General features: G+C 36.3%; 1 protein-coding gene across 5 annotated transcripts in view; it reads left to right on the top strand.

Annotated features, from left to right (window-relative positions):
• Positions 1 to 20,078, top strand: part of RHBDD1 (rhomboid domain containing 1) — a 28,776-nt gene extending 8,698 nt beyond the window's left edge. For 3 of the 5 annotated variants that reach the window (XM_010406037.4, XM_010406038.4, XM_019289939.3), the window contains 4 exons: positions 2,705 to 2,793; positions 4,421 to 4,471; positions 8,943 to 9,065; positions 17,880 to 20,078. In XM_010406037.4, coding sequence (XP_010404339.1) covers positions 2,705 to 2,793; positions 4,421 to 4,471; positions 8,943 to 9,065; positions 17,880 to 17,995 — 379 coding nt within the window. In that variant the 3' untranslated portion in view covers positions 17,996 to 20,078. The remainder of the gene's footprint in view (positions 1 to 2,704; positions 2,794 to 4,420; positions 4,472 to 8,942; positions 9,066 to 17,879) is intronic. The other 2 variants (XM_019289941.3, XM_019289940.3) reach the window with 2 other exon arrangements.
• The last annotated feature ends 299 nt before the right edge of the window (positions 20,079 to 20,377 follow it).

Below are 20,377 nucleotides of genomic sequence, written 5' to 3'. Positions count from 1 at the left end.
TGATATACAGATAGAAGATTTCCAAGAGCAGAAGGAGAATTCAAATATTGCTTAGGTTAAACACTGGTTTTATTGCTTTATGGCTGGCTGCTTGATTGACTGCAGCAAGGATTAAAGACAGAAGAATGCTCTGCCCAAATGCAGTTTTATTTGTGAGCTGCATGGCATTGTTACAAATATAAAACTAAAGCTTTCAGTGCATTAAAAACATTTTTCTGAAAAATACAAACTGTTGTTCTAGCTGAACATAGTTTTTATTTGGTGATATGTTTAACAATACTGTTTATTAGTAAAGAATAGTGAAAGAGTGTTATGTATGAAGTAAAACCGTATCACACTGTTTATGGTAGAGGAAAAACATCATTTCAGAGATTGGTGCTGTTCTTTTTCAGTTACGTTACTGTAGAAATGTCTTTGGGTAGAGAGTGGATAGGAAGTCCAGAAATAATATCAAAAAATGTTTCATAATTTCATGGAAGTTTAGATTCCTGCCTCATCTAAACCTCTACAGTGACCTCTACAGAGGGCAATTTCACAGCACTTAAATGATAATGGGGGCTACAGAAAACAAGTAGTGAGCTCCAGAAATTCATGTCCTAGAACACAACATGTTTAATTAGTACCTGCCAACTGCCTTGCAATGAACCATAGCAATTGTAGCTCTCACAGTATTGCTCTTACAACCTCATCTGTATGCTCAGGGCAAGCTGTAATATTTGAAGTGTATGTTTAACTGGTTCCTTTTGTAGACCAAGTTGCATAATTTAGTTTTGGATAGCTAAGAGGTCAGTAATTGGGGCAGAATTCTGTCCAGTCAGAAAGCCATGCAGTAAATTTGGACCTGCCTTATTGAATGGACTGATGTAGCAGGTTCACTTGAGAATCCATAACCAATGGAAGATCCAAAAGTAATATTGAGCCTATTGGAAACTTTGATTTGTGTTCTAGGAGAGGATTTAGTTTACTAAATTTAATTATTTTCTAATATTTATTTCTAATAATCTAATAATTATTTCTAATTATTTTCTTTCTCATTAATGTTTTTGTTTTGGAAAAATTTTAAAGTGCATTCAGTATACTTCTACTCTTCACCTTCCATAAAGAAAGGGTATTGAGATGTAGGCTTTGCTTAGCAGTCCTTGGGATTATTTGCTTAATGGAAGAACATATATGTGAAAAGTTACTTTCTGTTTAATCTGTGCCTCTTCCAGAACTGGGCAGATATCTGAGGTGAATCAATATCATGTTGGAGATTTCTAGAGTAGGTGATTTTTAAGTATTTTTAATTTTCTGAGGTCAGCTATTTTCCAGGTGAGGCATGCATTTTTCATAAATCTGTTCCAGAAAAATCTATTTGGAAAATTAGTTCCTTATAGATACTTTATTTTGGTAACCACCTTTAACCTATAAATGTTCACATCAGCCTTTATGTGTTACTCTTATGAGAGTTGTTGGTTACTGATGAGAGAGAACTGCAACTCTCCATGGCAGGATACAAGTTTGTGGTTAAGTAGGTGGCAAGAGAGTGAATTTGGATTTGGTCTTTACCTTCCTCTACTGACATGTGCATTTTCCTGTCTCCTTTTACCACTGATGCACAGGAGTTGTCTTGGCTTGAGCGCTGGTGCCATCATCTGTGTAACTCCTGCGGATCATTGACCTGAATGTAAAAATTGATGCAAATATTATACTTTGTACATTAAACAGAGGTTTCATTTCTACTTTATGAAGGAAAAAAGGCTCATTTTAGCTCATATTATTTATTTTTTTTGACAGCCAATATAAATGAGTTATTTCTAATTGCACATTGTAGGAAATTTCAATGTTTAGTGTGTTGGCTTCTGTAACTTCATAATAGAGACGAAAAATTTGCAAGTCGTGTTTACATCTGCTTAAATTCAGAAGATTTTCTCTTAATTTATGTTTAAACCTGTTTAAACACAAAAGAGTTTAACTCTTTAACTTGAATGCTGAAAATTGATTTTTGAATTCATAGAGTACCCCATAGTCATGGCAATAAGTGGAGCAAATCTCCTTATTTACTATAAACGTATGTTTCTGGGTTGATTTCTCAAGAGACTCCAGAGCTTTTTCATTCTGTATACCAATGGTAATGATATTTTTAAAAGAAATTGTTAGCATGCATGGAAAAGAATTTGGATCTCAGCATTTCAATTGTTCTTTCAATTTTGAAGGCAGTGTGTGACAAAGATTGCAGTGGATCTGCATTCATGCTTATCTCAGACTAATTGCAGGATTGCATTGATAAAAATGCAGTAGAAAGTACTGTGTGCTTTCACTCAGAACTGTAAATGGTTTTGGTAAGATCTACCCAGACATTACAATGTAAGTTACTTTTTAAAGCTTAAAACCAGTTTACTCATTTGGTAAGTGTTTAAATGCTGTTAGGGAAAGCATATCCTGTCCTTTAAACGAGCAATTAAAATGGTCTCGCCAATTAGTTTTTTCAGGATATTTGTTAAATACTTTTCTGGAACTGTTTTCCTCCCAATTTAAAGGTAGTTACAAAAATACTTGGCATTATATCCTTGCAGGCAGGTAATTTCTCTGTGCTTGGTCTCACTCAAGGACTTTCTCGGAGAAGTCTCAGGGACTTTCTCTTTACGACAAATTCTGCACTTTCCCTTTTGTATCCCTATGAAAAAAAGGCTCCCATTACTCACAAGATTATTTTATCTTCTAGGACTTCTTTTGCTGGGCATCTGGCTGGGATTCTTGTTGGATTGATGTACACTATGGGACCTCTGAAAAAGATCATGCAAGCCTGTGCAGGTATATAATTTTGTTGAATTTACAAAATCTGCATAAGAAACACTTTTTTAAAAAAAATTCAGTAAGTCTTGCATATAGAAATTCAGACCATTCCAGCAAGTTTTTAGACAATTAAAGATACGCTCATTTTATTAATGCAGAAGAAAAACCTCAATTCTTTTTCTTAAATAGGGATAAGAACAATTAAGAATAAATGTGACTTTCAGATATTTTTACGTAGAGGAATACCTTTTACCCTTCTTTTTAAGTATTTATTTAGAGCATAATCTTTCAGCGAAAGTGTCACCTCAAATGAAGTGTGGTGAGGCCATAAATACATGCCAGAACCAAATGTTTACATCTTGATTTCTGCTGCTTGTGTCCATTCTAATGGAAGTCTCTACAGTTTGAAAAAGGTGGTGGGATGCTTAAGAAATTGTTACTGTAATTTATCAAGCTTTCCAACAATGCATGATTACGGCTTTTCATATTGTAGAAATACTTATTTTTTTTAAAAGATTGTATCTTTAGACATCTTTAGTCTTAAAAATTGTTTTAAATACAGCCCTGCAAACTTTTAAATGAGCACTCCCATAAATACCAGTGTTTTAATTGGAAGTCTAAGCCCTGGCACAAGAGCTGTGCTGGGGTTGGTTGGCAGAATATTTGGCTTTTTATGACTGACTACTTGATAGATTGAGTACTTTATTCATGATTGTTCCATCAAATTGAGCACAGATACGGTGTTTGTATAGTGGGGAATTATTTGTTCAAATGTGTGTGCTTTCTCTGGAGGTTTGATCACAGTTTGGATATAGTCTGTAAGTCATGTATGTTCAGCAGTTGGAAGGGATAAAAGGACACCAAAGCATCAGATTTCCTGCCTTGCTGGAAGGAACAGACGTCAGGTGTCCCATTAGTTAAAGGTTAACCTTGCCTGATTCTGTGCCATGGGGGAACTACCTGATGACTATAGAACAGGCGAGCATCAGCTCAGCTGCCCGGGCAGCTTCAGCATCCTCCAGCCTTGGACTTGGCAAGATACAGCCCTGACTGGGTAACCTCCTCTGATCTTCTCACTAGCCCTGCTCTGATTCGGAGTTGGACTGGGGACCTTCTGAGGTCCCTTCCAAACTGACTTTCTCTGGGAGTCAGTGATGAACCCCACAGTACTGTTAGGGGAACCTGCCCTGCTGCTGTGCAGGTTGCTGTGTGATGGAGAGCTGCAGGAAGCTGTGTTCAGTACACGGGTCATTCTTTTTCTCCTATGTAGCATAGCAAGAATAATGCAGTGTTGCTCCAGTCCTCAGTTTTCTGTGCATTAAACATTATTACTAATGGACACTCTCAGTGCAGAAATTTTTCATTATGTGTCCTGGGGAGAATGTTACAGGTTGGTTTTTTTTCTAGTCTACATAGATATGTTGCTTGAACATGGGACACTACTATAAAATCTGGAACAACATACAAGCTTGCAATAGTATATTCTCACACTGATGCCAAAACAATCCACAGGTACCTGTGACTGATTTCCTGCTTGTATCTTATGAAACAGGCTCTTAAAGAAAGGGTACTTTAAATTTGAATTTTGTATTCTGTAAAGAAAATATGGTTATTCTAACAGTATATGCATTATTCGTTTATTTAGCTGGCATTTCTTTCTTCACTGAGCCTGACAGGCCAAGGGGCTATTACTCAGGTAAGTGCTCTCACCCACTTAACCAAAAACTTATTCCAGCTTTAAAAACAGTTTTTGCTAATGATTAGAAAACCTATAGGAGAGCTGTATAAATGGAAATATATATCGTATGCAAAATATTCTGCACATGTATACTTGCTTAGCTTATATTACTTCTCTGGGCATGTCTCTCCTCTTCAGGCAAGTGTGTGGATGGATTTTGTACAAGAGGCTTAAGCCTCGAATTAAGGTCATGACTTCCTAAAATGCTACCTCAGGGAAATACCATCCCTTTTGCACAAGGTGTAGCGGTGGGAAAACTGTGTCTGCTGTTTTGGACATGGGTAAATCTGCCCTCATCTGGCAGATTTATCTGTTCCATTCTAGGGTGGGTTTTCCCTTCTGACAAGGATCTTCTTCCTTTGAACACTCTTTGTAAATGAAGTAATTTATGTGCAAAAAGCCCCTCCTCACCAGACTGAATTTAGGCCATCTTCAGTTTATAGATGGATAGTTGGAGTACTGGCACACTGAGCGGAGCATATTTGATTCACTTCTCCTGCAGAACACTGAGTCATTGCATGTGGAGTGTACAGAAATAATAGGTGGAGTCCTTGTCCGTGAGGGCCAGGAGAGGCTGGGAGAAGGGCTCTGTGTGTTGTATCTGTGCTAAGGGATGCATATCCTGGCATCTCTTACCTCCTGCAGTGATTTATGCTCTTTCCTAGGCATCTGCTGGAAGAACAGGATAAATACATAGTGATAACTCTCTCAAATATCTGCCAGTGTGAAGTGGCTTGTGGCTTAAAGATGTTCTCAGCAGAAAGTTTTATGGGGCAATTTTGTCTTTAATAGCCTGTGGTAGGTCCTTCTTCCATCAATTTGTCAAAAACTCTTTGAATCGACAGGAACATTTTTAACACCTACATTGTCGCAAAAGACTCACAGTTTGTTTCCTGGTTTAGAATCTGCCATTTTTTGGTTTGGTTTGAACCTGCTAACTGCTAATTTCATTTGATACACATTAATTCTTCTTTGGAGAGGGAGGCTAAACCTTCATTCTTTGGGTACTTCCTTTCTTAGTGGTTTTTTAGGCTTCAGTCCTATACTCAGAATGGTCATCTTTTCCCTCAATTTGGAAAGTTGGAGTCTGTCCGGTTGCTTATAAAAAATTTTTTTTCACACATTTGATCATTCTTACTGTTCTCTGATGTTTAGTCATGCAGGATTTTTTATTTTTGTAGTCTTTTGTAATTGAGATGTGCTTACCTTGAGCCAAGTTTATAGCTGCTTTTATTCTCGCTGATGGATTTTGTCTTCCATGATCTATCTCCAATTATATTATTACATTTAATAATTCCCACAAGCAGGCCCTTGAATATTTTTGAAACATCTGTTTTGTAATTCTGAAACAAAAGATCTTAGCCTGCTTTCCTCAACAACAGCAACGGGGATTGTTCCAACTTTAAAAGTATATTTACCCAGGATTTTCATTACTCTAATTTACTCTCAAGTCAAAAAACATTTGATTTAAGGGCCAGTAAAGAAATAAAACAGAATTACTTCTGTGAAGTGAAATGAGAGGTGAACACAGCATGGGCAGCAAGCACAAGTTACCTGTTCCCATGGCTCGCAATCTCAGCCCAGTTAAAGGTGTTCACCCAGCTACAGGTGCTGCCCAGCCCAGCTGCTCACAGATAGTGAACCTTCCTTCAGTATCCCAGAGTAGCAGGGTGGATGGGAACTCAAAAGATTTATATTGGAAAAAGTACTTCAATAGCAAATGAAGATAAGAATTTGTACTTGACATTTAAACTCTGTAATCTGTTACAGCCACTGTACAAACACCAGCTGCTGAGAGCTTGGGTGGGTGTACAAGACTACCCTTGTGAAGGAGGAGCAGATAGATTCTGAATAACCATTCTGTTTGCTTTTCCAGCTCTTTTTGAGTTGGGAAAATGGAAGAGATTTCATGTAGTAGATCTGCCATGATGGGGAGGGGGAAAAAAAAGCTTTAGTGTGCTGACAAGTAAGTCTGGGGTTTTTTTGCATGTTTTCAGCAGTCCCCAAAAGCTGTTACTTTGAGTTCTTTTGGACAAAAGAGAGATTGAGAGAGTTAACCTGAATTATCCTGTCTTCCAAGTTTGCCTTTAGATATAACCATTTAATTTTTTCTTTCTACTAAATTCATTTGTCTAAAATGACTTACAACTGCAGTTAAGAAAATATATATTTGTTATGTTCATTCCCTGTGCATATACTTTGTCTTTCATCGTATTTGCAGAAGTCTTAATGGAAGATTTAACCTTTTGCTTGACGTATGATGTATGGAATAAATTTGGCCATCTGTGAATTAAGAAAACTCGATCTAGTGTCATAGGCTAATGATGCATATCTTGATTAGTTTTTCACTCTCTGGCATTGCTGTGTTATTACTATGTGCCTCTAAATACCAATTTAAATAGAAAAATAAATGTTTATTTCAGAACAGATTTCCTGAAACAGTACAAGGAAATAGCTTTAGAAGAAAAAAGGTTTTAAGTGTAATTTTAACATATTTAGTATTTAGTAGCTGAATTAGGTTTTCTCTAAGTACAGTTCATGAATAAAGTATTAAGACATTTATTTTGATTAATAGGAACACCTTGAACATGTCAATGTTACCAAACTGTCTTGTTTTAAAAGATTACAGCACTTGCAATTTGCTGGCAGTGTGAAACATAAAACAGAAAAAACTACAACAATAGAACAAACCTAAAATACAGCATCCTTTTGCTTTCATCAGATAATTTCATTACTTTAGTACCAGGATTTTACACTCTTCATGCATGCAGTTTTGAAGCCTCCAGAAAATAAATTTATAGCTGAGAAAATTTTCATTCAGATTAACAAAAAGCAGAGGAGAGTGACAGGAGTATGTGAAGATTGCATCAGAAGTGTATAGACGAAACAGCTGCATGCTGTCCCTCAGTCAGATTTCACTGCAGGTGTATGCAAAATCTCCTAATCTCAGTTGTATGTTCCAAGACAAAAAAAATGGGAAACAGACAGAATGTGTGTGTATAATGTATACATGTATACATACATCTATGTGCACATACATGTGTATATAAAATTAATGTGGGGATATTTGCAAATACAGAGGAATATATATAATTCTGTGTGGAATTTTGTGCAGTTACTCTGTTCAGTTTTTCCTGCTTTTCATGTATAACTTTCAAGACAGAGTATTGCTGGTTTTATTTGTCTAAAGGTTCTAGAGCTCAGAATATTTTTATTCAGCACAATCATTTTTAAAAAGAAATTATTTATTTGTCCTCACTTTGTCATCTGTATTTGTTATTAACCACAGAAACTCCACAAGTTTCACCTGGAATTGATAGAAACAATGAGAGAAAACAAGACTATCATTGAAGTTAGTAATCTGAAAAAAAAGGAAGTGGCCTGCTGTACTTGTTTCATGCAAAAATATTTTTCTTTCCTAAAAACTTTCCTAATTTTGAAAAACCTTTGTGTAATTTTCTGTCCGTTGGAAGAAACTGGCAACCTTGCTGTACTTTGGTTCTTCAAAATCCCTTCTTCAGCTGTGTGGAAATTAAAATATCACAAAAGCTTTGTATTTTGAAAATACAAAAATGGAATAGAAAAATGAGGCTTTTCTCCATAGTTTCCCTCAGTTGAAAGGGGGACTTTTTTCCATAATTTTTCTCAGCTTAAGTTTTCTGTGCTCAGGCAAGATCAGATTGTTAACAAGAAGAGAGTCTTGCTCAATTATCTAGCCAAGTAATTTTTTTCCCTTTTGAATCCCGTGTGTTTGGGTGGATAATGGCTTGTGCTTGTTTTTGGCCAACTTTGCAAATGGCCAGAAGTGGTTGGTTGCCAGCAGTGCAGCAGCAGTGAGTGTGGCACTGGCGAGATCTGTGCTGTGGTGGCTTTTTGCAGGGCAGATTTAGCTGTGCGATTGCACAACATGAGTTGTATACAGCACTGCAAGAATTTGCAGGAATCTTTCCCCATGACTTCTCTAGATCCAAAGGTGACTGAAATTTATGATGACATTGGTTTATGGGCACTGGGGGAAAGGGAAAGAGACGTGGGAAGAAAAAGCCTGAACCATACCTGTTTTCTAGTGATACCAGTAAAGTGTCCAAGTATTGACAACTAAATGTTAAAAGGAGATGATGAAAACTGTCCTTCAATTTCTGTGTGAAACTTCTTAATAATAGCAATTCTGTGACACTTAGTATAACAATTGTAAGAAATTGAGATGCTTGATCCATCTTTTTTCTGCTGTTCTTTTCTCTCCTGTTGCCATGCTGTAGCTTTGTAAATTAGAAGTTAATTCATGGCATATATTGTATAAATAATTGAACCCTAATAAACTTTTTCTTTCCCAAATTAATTTGTGGAAGAAAGATAAGAAGAAGATAATATCTGATTTCACACTTCCTGAGTAGCAGTAATTTATTTTATTTTTTGATTCATTTTACAGAGTATTATGGCTATTATCCAGATTATCAATACAGAGCTCCAAGGAGCTACTTTGATTATACAGGTGGGCTTACTGAAGAAGAACAGCTTGAAAGAGCAGTGCTAAACAGTCTTAATGAAAGAGGTAGGAATTTTGCTGCATTTTTATCTCTTAAGTTGTGATTCATACTGAAAGGGACTCAGGAGGGAAAACAAAATGTATTCCTCATGACTTATTTTTGGACATATCTTGTAATTTTGGGAAGGAATGGGTATAAAAGGAGCTTTACTGTAAGGGATACTGACTGTTTTACTGTCTCTTTAAGATGATATTTTGCATAATTTTTAACATTGCGTTTGAGAAAGAAATCCTTCAAAGCTTTTAATATTAAGCGGTTTGAGATGTTACTTGCAAGAATGAGCCATGTGTGGAGTTTTTTTTGAAACTACCAAGAGAACAGAATACAAATAACAATGATAAGATTATGATAATATAAGTAGACAGTATGCACTTTAAAAGCCTTTATGTATCAATGTGACTCACCTGCAACTTTCATTTGTAGCCTTAAATAATCTCCAACACTCCAGGCAAGTATGTATTTTTTGTCTGCTTGTTTTTGAACAAAGGTAAGTTTTGTGCTGTAAGAGAGTATGTGGTTTTTTGGAGAATGTCCTTACATGAAACGCAAGAATGAATTGCAATAGTACGACACTAGAGACTACTGTGGCAAACCAAGTTTCACTTTTAACTTCCCTGCCAACAGCAGCATTTCTTAACACTCTGGTAGTGCCTGGTGTCAGTGCTTGTTACAGTTTTTAAGCCTCACAGGCAAGTGAAGCAGGAAGAGGTATCATTGTATATTGTTTTCAGTATAATTTGGTGTGATCAATTATATAAAGATCTTTATTTTGCACCTCTTTCTCCTACCTGCTGGAGCACTTTGGTTTGGACAAGCAAGATTTAAGAGTTGAGCTCTCAAAATACTTCCTTAAACAAGCTGTGTAAAGGTTCTGTTTGCCTGTAGGCAGATGTCCTACTTAACAAAGAACGTGATATAGAGCATGTCATTGATCACACCTGTTTTAGGGACACAAAGGATGAGATGAAATTTAGTGTGCTAATGGGCAATTAGGATATTCTTCACTGTCAGTTGGTTTGAAAAATAATTAGCTTGAATGAGCACTATCCTTTGAACACAATACAATTTCCCTAAAGCATGAGCATTCAGAGGTTCTTGCAATTACATGGATGATGAAACAGGTACTTAACATGACAAAAAAATACATGAAGTAATTTGAAATAGGTTGTAATAGCAGGTACCACAATCAATTTAGGGGTCTCATATTAATTTTTTTTTCCCCCAACTATGACATTTAAACCATCTCAGTTGCTCTGTAACTTGGACAACAGAGTATTCCAATAATTTCAATTGATCATGAATATTTTTTCATCCTTAGTTGGACAAGTACATTTATTATGGCTTTTAGACCACAAAATGTGCCATTATGGATTTAGAATGTTGATCCATTCTTATAAATGGCTGTGATCGTATCCTGCTAAGCTAGTAAAAGAACCAATGACATAATACAGAATTTCCTGGTATCAGCTGTTGTCCACAACTGAAAACTAATTTGTATTAAGACATGCATTGAATTTAAGCTCAGTAGATACTGTTCTCTAAACTCATACATGGGTTATCTAAACCCACCGTAAAGATACAGCATTTCTATTTATTCCACATTCAGGCATTCCTGAACTGCAGATCTGTTTTTATGCAGTATCCTGGAAATTTCTATTATAATAATAATTAGAGTCTAGTGCAAGAAAAGAAACTGCTAGGCTTGTTTAAGATCTATGGAGGCATCAATCTTAAGACTATCAACTGTTTTAGTGATTTAGGTCTATTTGCTGAAAGGAACTAACTGCTACTTGTAGTTTTTCCATTCCCAGTTGTAGTTATGTTGTTGCCTCAAACAAGAAACCATTTAAACAACATTAATTGGTTTTCTCTCCAGAGTTTGTTGGTTTAGTTTGATTAGGGTTTTTTTTTTTAATTTTTATTGTTATTCTCGTAATTTTATATTGGTTTCAAATTGCAATAATTCTTCCTTTAAGAAAATAATTTTGATTTTAAAAAGTCATGGCCTTTGATATTTAAACTCCTTTTACAATGAAGTTCAAATATATGGCTGACATTTTTGTTTAATACTGGCATTACCAGCCACCCTTAATGTAACCCCAGTATAACCAAGTCTCTGATCTATTGTTTGCTTGCTGTTCTGCTCAGAAGAAATATCTTGATTAGTGTGGGATGTGGGTTTGGATTTTTGTTGTGGTGGGTGTTGGGGTTTTTGGTGATTTGAGCTTCTCAGTGTCTGACTTTCAGTGTTAATAATGTTAAGAATCCTTTGCAAGCTCGTGTTTTTGCACAAAAGACTAAGCTTTGTACCCATGAAGCTGATAATCTTTATCGTTTGTGATTATAGCGAAATACCTACAAGTACCAGATATAGATGTTCCTCTTAAATTTTATCATGAACTGTCTATGCATTTCTTTGCTTTTCATTTAAAACTAAACAAATAAATACCTTTCCACTCAAAAGCTTCTAGATGGCCAGGTACGGGCCAGTTAGAGTAATTTGGAGCAGTTAGGAAATACCTGAGCATCTGGCTTACCTGTTCTCTGGAAGGGTTCCCATTTCTGTTTTCTGCTACTGGGACAGGACTTTTTATTGTAGTCTTTGAAATGTGCCCAGTCCATGGAAGATTGTAATATAAGAATGGAACTTATGTGATGAAACTGGAGAAATGCTGAATATTTTTTTCTGATCGGTGTTTATCTGTTCTTTCTGCAATTATAGAAATGCCAGTCATTGCGCTTGAATGTGGTGGTTTTCTGCAGAAATACCTTAGAACAGATTGTGTGCTCAAATATGCAGTGCATTTTATCAGATAAAAATACATTTCATAAAGTCATATCCTAGGACTTAGGCTTTGAGAATTAGATGCAACTTTTGTGATGGGTTTCCTTTTGTTTGTTTTTTTTTTTGAAATTCAGACCTATGGTACCCAACACACCTCATGTTCTAAATACCTTTCTAAAATGGCAACTGCTCTATGATCCTGATCACCAACACTTTCTTAAGCAAATTTCTGGGAAAATAAATCAATGAATTTTTATTTCCACATGGAAAGTTTTGGTACCAATGTAAGAAGCAGACCACTTGCAGCAAGAAGCGTAGTCAGAATTATTTTACAAATATTTAATGGATTTTCTTCCATCTGTCTCTTCATAAATACAGTGGTTGATGTGGGATAAGAGGTTTGCTGAAAATTAGAACCAAAAACCTCCCAATTCTCTTTACAGTGGTGATCAAAGTTCACCAAAAAGGTAAGATGCACCACTGAGCCTTTCACCATGGGTTTCTCTTTCAAACCAGTACCACAACCAGTTAGCACCTCTGAAATACTGTGGGGTAAAGACCAGTTCTGTAAAGCAGGTATTTTTGGAAATACTGCCTAAGTTGGCTTCCTTTGCTCTTTAGGCCACAAGTTGACAGTGACACAGTTCGTGACATAGGTTCTTGCTATTGCTACAACAGATTTAGAGATACAAATTTATTCAGATTTTCATGATGAAATGTATACAGAATGCTGAGTATTTTTTTCTGGGAGTTCCTAACTATGCAAATACACTTGTAGGTACTGCCAGTTCTTTTGGATGGTTTCCTTCTTGCAAATGTTTCAACTGCTGAAGACAAAACAGGAGGAAAACGATAAAAATAGTTAAATCTTGGATGTAGCCAGAGATGGTTTGTGTACATACACACATTACACCTCTTTTAAAGGCATGGTTTGCATATGGATGTAGAGACCTCTTGGTGTTTTGATCCAAGACTCAGTGATACAAATGGGAGTCTTTTCTCTGACCTCAGTGGTCTCTGGAAATATTTTTTTTCCCCTCAGTGACTTGAACTTGTTCATAAAGGAGCAAAAGTTGTTGGTTTGGCAGGGTCACCTTGCTGGAGAGCAGCACTTCTGCTTCCCAGCTGTGGGCATCATTAGAAGGAGTTATGTGTGGGCTGCACAAAAGCATCCCTTACCCTTGGAGAAAGTGGGAGCTGCTGGGGAGTGGCTCCAGTGTGCCTTTGTATCTTCATCTGTCCATCTGGGTTTCTCAGGCTTGGCATTGGGAAAGGGATATTGTTCAGAATTCCTTTGTTGCTGTGGGTCTTTGTTAGGCAAGCAGAAATGCAGTAACGGGAAAACAAAGTGGTTTTTTATATACTAAGATTCTTGCAAATGTTGACAAACTTAGTCTGGAAATGTTTTTACTGATAAATGAAGGTCAGTGAATATTCCTAATTTTAGATTTTAGTAATTTACTATTTTAACTTTGGTTTATCACTGGATTAATTATACAGATTATATATATAGTTTACATTTTTTCCATTGGGACCATTTTAAAAATGATGTTCTGAACTTTTTTTTTTATGTCTGACTGAATGAATCAGTCCTTTTCTAAGGAAAAGGATACCTTACCATTTGCAGCTCAACAAAATATTTCTACTACATTATGATAAACGTACAGCCCACCTGTAATTCTTTTAACTGAAGTTATTAATGGCTTTCTTACTACTCAGGAGAGGAATAGCTGTCAGTCTTAGCCTAGGGGCTGGTTAAGTAGGATGTTTATATAGGATGTTTTGAGTTGGATAGTAAATTCCTTTCAATACTTGAGAAAGAAAGACATAATTAATTTAATGTATCAACCATTTTCAGTTAATAATGAGTTTAGCTTTGTTTTAGGTGAATTAACATCTAGAGAATTATTAAATGTTTGGGAAGTGCAGTGAGATTATTTTATGCCATCTCTCCTCTAGGTATTTCAGTATCCAGCTAAATGGTAGCTGGAGGTAGCTGTAAAACTAATTTCCTTAATTCTTTGCAGAAGAGCATCGAGTCCAGCAGTGGTCTCTATCCTCTTACTTCTGCTTTGTAGCATTGATTATTTGTAGCAAATAGATGATCTGAGTGTGCAGTAAGGTTTTGGTTTATGAGGCAGTGATTGACAGTTTCTAAAAATGTTACCAATGTGCTTTTAACAATTTATTTTACTTCAAAAAGAGTTTATTTTGGTGTTACTGATACAGCAAAGATGAGACTTTGAGGCATGATTAAAATAAATATAAAAATCCTCAAGTACAAAGGGATTAAAGATAAGTCTTTAGCCATCTCCTCTCCTAACCAAAACAAATTACCAGACTTTTGGGAGGGAATGGTTTTGTGTATTTCTCAATTTTACCATCTCCTTTAAAAAACAAGAGAGAGAGGGAAACTGTTCAAGATTGTTCTGGCTTGCTCTCGTAACAGTCCAGCTGTATCTGGATTCATTGTATGTTACTTTCCTTCTTAATTCAGTACCCTCAGCTACTTTCCTGCTAATTTGATTTTTCATTTGTCAGCTGTTCCAAAGCACAGCACAGAAACGGTAGTTACTTCCATTTCTCTTCTTCACCAGTTTGTTATGTTCAAGTCTGTAGATGAGGCATATTGGCATGAGCACCAGGAAGAATAGTTGGCTTCATAGCATAACAACATTCTTTTCATACATTGACAGAAACTCAAAGGGCTGTGTTAGAAACAATAGCAAAGGCTAATGAATGTGGTATACTTGGAGCTTAGTAGGAAAAAATGGGGCAGTGATAAGTACTAAAAGCCAAATCTCTCAGACTGTATAGCATGTCTGCATTTTTCAGAGGGAAGGACAGGAAAGAATAAAAGCAGTTTTGCCATTTTATATTTTCTATTCAATTGTAGTTTCTGTCTGACTTCAAGTGAAACTCAAAACAGTGAGAAGGTTGCTGTGTCTTGTGTGTCTCAGCTCTTTCTGGAAGCCTCCTAGTTTTTCTAAAGTATGAAAGGAGGAAAAATATCTTCACTGCCTTTCCTTAGGATTTTCTGTACAACTCAGTAAATCATAGGAGAGTTTGATTAAACCTAGACTTCACTGCTGATTGGCTGGAAGAGATGAAATGAGTAGACCAGCACTGGGCTTTTGACTCTGGTTTCTTGCTGCCCTCCAGTTTGCTGCTTCTAATTCCAAATGCATCTAAAAATACCTGGTTGGAATGAGCTGTCCAGGGAGGCTGTGGAGCCACCATCCTTGGAGGTGTTCAAGAAAAGACTGGACGTGGCACTCAGTGCCAGGGTCTGCTTGAAAAGGTGGTGTTGGGTCATAGGTTGGACTTGATGATCTCAAAGGTCTTTTCCAACCTCGTTGATTATGTGGGGGAAAAAAATATTTGGGTGTTTACAAACTAAGAGAACTCCCATTTTCTCAAACAGAACACTTGAAACCTTGGTATTTTTGCATTAAAAAGCGAGGCAAGTTTGGTGTGCAGTGTAGCACACTGTATGAGATCTGTAGCACACCCAAGTGTGGGTTAGTGAACTTTAATTATATTCTGTTGTTATAACATAGTTGGCAGGGCTGTGCTATTTATGGAAGGGAGAATTTGTATAAAACTGGTATAAATTAAAACCAAGCAAGTACTGGAAGTTGTTACAACATTTGATCAAATATCCAGATCAGAACTCTCTGTTACGGTTACCTGTATGGTACTTGCTGGGTTCAAAAGAGATTACTGCTGTCTTTGATTATCTTCTACAGTAAAGCCTCTACAAAAGTAAGAGTTTTTTTGGAAATGAGAAGTGTGTGTTCTTTGTATGGGTATTTAAGTGTTTGTATAGTTTGGTTTTTGTATGGATACCGCATTCACTAGTGCCAGGACAGATGGTGATACTGAAAATGGTAAGCTATTCAACCGAAATGTTCTAGATTCTTCTTTAACACAACTAATGCTGGCATGAAAAAGAAATACAGACATACTGCTTCGTAATAGCTCTGCTATTTATTTGCTACACTGCTCTTATCTGGCAGCATCAGACCTAACTGTATGTTTCTACTAGTGAGATTTTCACAGTTTGGTAGCTTGATATATTCTTTACAGAAACTGTCTTGCACATCCTATTATCTAACCTAAAAATAAGGTCATAACTTCAGAGAAGTGGAAAAATGAAGTGAGAGTGTTTGGTGTAACACTTCTGTGGCATTGCATTAGTACAGATTTAGTTACATCTCTTGCAGTTACAGTGATTTTCTTGGTTTGGTCCAAAGTGCTTTAGTTGTGAACTTTAGTAACAAAAGAAACTCCTCCACAGAGTGACAGGATGGGGTCTCAGTCTTCTGTATTCACAGAACATGGTTCTAGTTCACATAAAATTAATTGTAAAATATACAGTGGAAGAGCTAATGTTTTGTTCTAAGTTTGTTGTAATATCCTTTGGGTTTGTCTATCATCTGGTGTTGTTGCAGTTTTCCATACCCTTAAAATACAATCTTAGACTCCCTTAGTCTCTAATTTTTTTTTTTTGCTGATGTGTTGAAAAGCCTGTGTTTATTTCTTGCACAGACGTCAGGTGGTGTTTCAGTAGTAGCAGTGGCCTAATTACCATTTCTGAACACTGTGGCTTATAAATATTTTGATAAGATAAAGGTGTTATTTCATTAATATTTCTGCTGTAATTAAGAGAAAAAAGGTGTCAGGGAACTATTTTAGGTAAGGGGATAATTTAAATATCTACCTGCAGATACAAATACATGCATTTAAAACATCCAGACTTTGCTGTTCATATTTTTTGATGTAAAATAAGATCTCTTCTTGAACATAAAGCTTTTCAAAATACATTGTCTAGCCTTTTATTTTTGAGTCAACATATAAAGGAGCATTTTTCATTTTTTTTATGACACCTCATTCTGTTCTTAATGATTATTAAAGCACATGTATATTTGAAGTGGTGAGCATGTTTTATGGGGACTCTGCAAGGACTTGTCTTAACTGTGTAAACAGTATCCATTTTCTTAAATAAAAATTAATCTGGGATTCTACAAAGAAAAATAAATGTTTTCATGAGAAACCTTGGTATTTAATTGACAATTTCACTACTGAATAGAATTTTTTTTAAAAATGCAAGTAGTTTAATTATGATGATTTAAAAAAAAAATTATTAAACTACAGCATTACAATGCAGTTTTGACCCTGTGTGGGGCAGGTGAAAGTTTAAGAAATGCTGAATGTTACAAAGTCTTTATTACCAATTGTTTTATTATCTTTAAAGCTAATTTGCTTATCCTTAACACTGTAATTCTGCTCAGAAGGCAGACTGTGATTTTTGCCCCTCAGCTGAGCTGGTGTGTGTAACCAAGCCTTGCATTGTTTCTTTGCTGGATGACTCGATGTGAATTCTGGAGAGCTCCTGGAGTAGCCTGTCCTGGCTCCTCTTGGGGTGCCAGGGCACAGAACTGTGGGGCTTGGTGTGCTCTTGCTGCTCAGATTATTTTGCTTACAGTTTGTATGGTTGGGCTGCCATGTGTCCTTCCCTTGTGAAACTGCTGCCAGATGGGGGTGGGAGTTGTGTGTGCATCTGCTGTGGGTCTGCACATGTTGGACTCAGTGCTAAAAGCAAACACAAAAGCTGCTTTTGCCAGAAGCAACTGCTGAGGACACTGAAATAGTTTTAACATTCTGGAGTTTACTGTGTAAAGTAGGGATTGTGAAAAATGTGAATGCTTGTTAATACTTGTTATTATTAATGGGTTAATACTTGTTAGATATTCTTTTGGTTGTGGTTTGTTGTTCGGTTTAGTTTTGTTGTTGGGTTGTTTTTTTTGGGTGGTGGTAGCTTTATTGTTTGGAGGGGTTTTCTGGTTTTGGTTTTTCTTTTTATTTGACTAAGAGCAGTTTCTGGAAGTTGTAATTGCCCTGAAACCATCATAATTGAAAACATTCAATTCCCTGTCATCTTTCTGTTGTGATGCTTTGGCTTACAGGATATATGTGCATTTTTCTCCTATTACAGAACAAAATAACAGTTGTTTTTCATTGTGTCTTGTAGATTTTGGTGGAGGAACACACAATAATGAGCGGCGACCTTATGGGTTTTGGTTCCCACCTGAGCACTCAGAAGAGGACATAAGAAGGCAAAGGCTTCGTAGGTTTGACAGACGATGAAGTTGGCAGGTGGCGATGTAAATTGTGAAGTGCAATTCAGACTTACCAAATATTTACAGATTTATTTGTATTCTGTAATTTACAGAATAATTTATAATCATTCTTCCATTATTTTTACTACTTTTTGCAGAACTGCAGAAGATTTTGTGAGTTCAGTCTCAAAGTTGGAACTTGAATACGAAATGTGAGATAAGAATCAAAATATGATCTTTGGCTGTCTCCATCTTAATGCACCTTAAATGGAAGAAGACTGATGGTTTTACCAAACTGTCTTTTTTTCCTTAAATTATTTTGTATAGCTTTAAGAATTCCTTGGCTTCTTGACTGCTGATGTTCTCAGACAACAGGTTTTCTTCATCCATTGCAGCAGAAATGTTGCATTTTCTATGTAACTTTAAAACTATGCAATTGTTCTTTACAAACCTTTCTCAGTTGTCTATGATGACCAGCTCGTTTTTTGGGATTGCCATGTGAAATACACTTGAAAAGTTTGCTTTGATGACAGTGGCTGGGTCATGTGAGTCTAGGCTTAAGCTTTTGAGCAGTCTTCCAAACTGTGTGACAAATAGTTGCAGCTATCCTTCCCCTGCTGTCCCTACCAAAGAATTATTTAATACAAACATCAGTGTTGCAGTCATCCTCACACCATATTATCCAGAGCTCGGATGTGATAAAACTGGGTTGTAACTACTTATGATTTCCTAAAGCCTTCTTAATATTTATGTTTTAAATCAAAAACTGCTGCCCTTTAAAGAGCTGAAATAATTTGTGGGGAGTTTTGTGTAAAGGTAGCTGGCTGTGCCATACCAAGTATATATTTATTTAGTAATATACTTTTTTAAAGCATCTATTTCCCTTTCTAAGAAGGTTTGGAAATTTTATTTTGTATATGCTGTTCATGCCGCTTTAAATATTCCACTATTTCTTAAGATTTATCTTGTTTGAAGACCAGTATCAGATCTGACAGTGTGTAGACTTGTGGAGATCATGCCTAAATACAGGCTACCTTGAATTCTTCATTTTCTAGAATTCCCTTACCCAACCAGAAGAGTTGAGAGGAGACCTGAGAGCTCAGTTGTCCCTCTGGGCACACCCTCCACACAAGGCTGTCCTGCCTGCGGCACTGCTGCCTGTTAATGTTAACTAATGAACCTCAAGGGGTTTGGTTCCAGTATTGCCCTGAAAAATATCACTGCTTGTCCAGGCATTTTATCCTCAGAATGAAAGAATTTGGTGATGTTCCTCTAAAACTTGTAGTCTTGGAGAAGTATGATTGCAGAAGAATTATTTGGTTACTGTCTTTCGACAGAGACCTGTTGGAATCTCCACCAACCTGTGATTTATGAAGTCTACTTTTCTATGAGGTTATCTTTTGAATATAAGAAACAGTGCTGTATTTTTCATATAGAAAAATATCCTGAAAGGAAATTTTTTACTGTGTTCTTTAAATAAATAGTATCTCCCTTTTCTGTTTGTAGCTAATGTATGCAGGGGAAGCTCTTGTTTGCTGGGAAAAGCACAATATCAGGATGCATATTTTGGGCTCGGGGTTTTGGGACCCAGCTGACAAAACTGCAGTGGACTTCAGGTACAGACAGAATGCTGATTTCTGGTGTGTTCTTGGGCTTGGTTGGTTTTGTATATATGCAATAGCCTTAGAATAAAACAGCAGACACTTCTATAGAAGGCCAACTTTTTTATGTTCACTGAAAATAAGTCTCAAGAACCTGCATATTTTTCTCAGCAGGTAATAATTGGATGTAAATGAGAAGGATGTAGCATTGGTTTCTCAGAACTCCTTTAATGCTCTGGTCAAAAGTTGCAGTGTAACATACTGTGTGTGTTAAGCTCTGATACTTTACTTATTTAAAAGCACAGGGTGAGCTGCTAGTCAGGTGAAAAAAAGACGCTTAATGAAAATCAAAAACCTGATTACAATTCTATAAGCACTTGGTCTTGTAAAGTGAGCTTAGAAATACATGCCATTAAATATTCACAAAAATTGTCAGTACTAACAAAATTTCAGTTGTTTTGCCCTTTTTTTGTATACAGAATTGAAATAAATATTTTTTTAACATTTAAAGCTGTTTGGTTTTAATTGTAGTAATTAATAAGGTGTATATTTTAAATGACAGAGCTTCTGCCATGTTGTTAGAAATGAAGACTTGTAATACCAAGGGGGCAGATTGATTGTATTGGGACTAACTTTGTTTCTTTTTAATTTAGAGGAGGTTTTGGAGTTGAGTGTTGAAAATTCTGGTGCTTAGAGTATTTGGAAGTTTTATTAACACCTGCTTTGTTGCAGGTGGTTTGGACTGGAGGGCCTTTAAAGGTCCCTTCAAACCCAAACTGTTCTGTGAATCCTTAGCAGGATCTTTGCCA

Source organism: Corvus cornix, chromosome 9 (assembly GCF_000738735.6).
Source record: "Corvus cornix cornix isolate S_Up_H32 chromosome 9, ASM73873v5, whole genome shotgun sequence".
NCBI classification, from domain to species: domain Eukaryota; kingdom Metazoa; phylum Chordata; class Aves; order Passeriformes; family Corvidae; genus Corvus; species Corvus cornix.
This window is presented reverse-complemented; position numbering and strand designations above follow the sequence as displayed.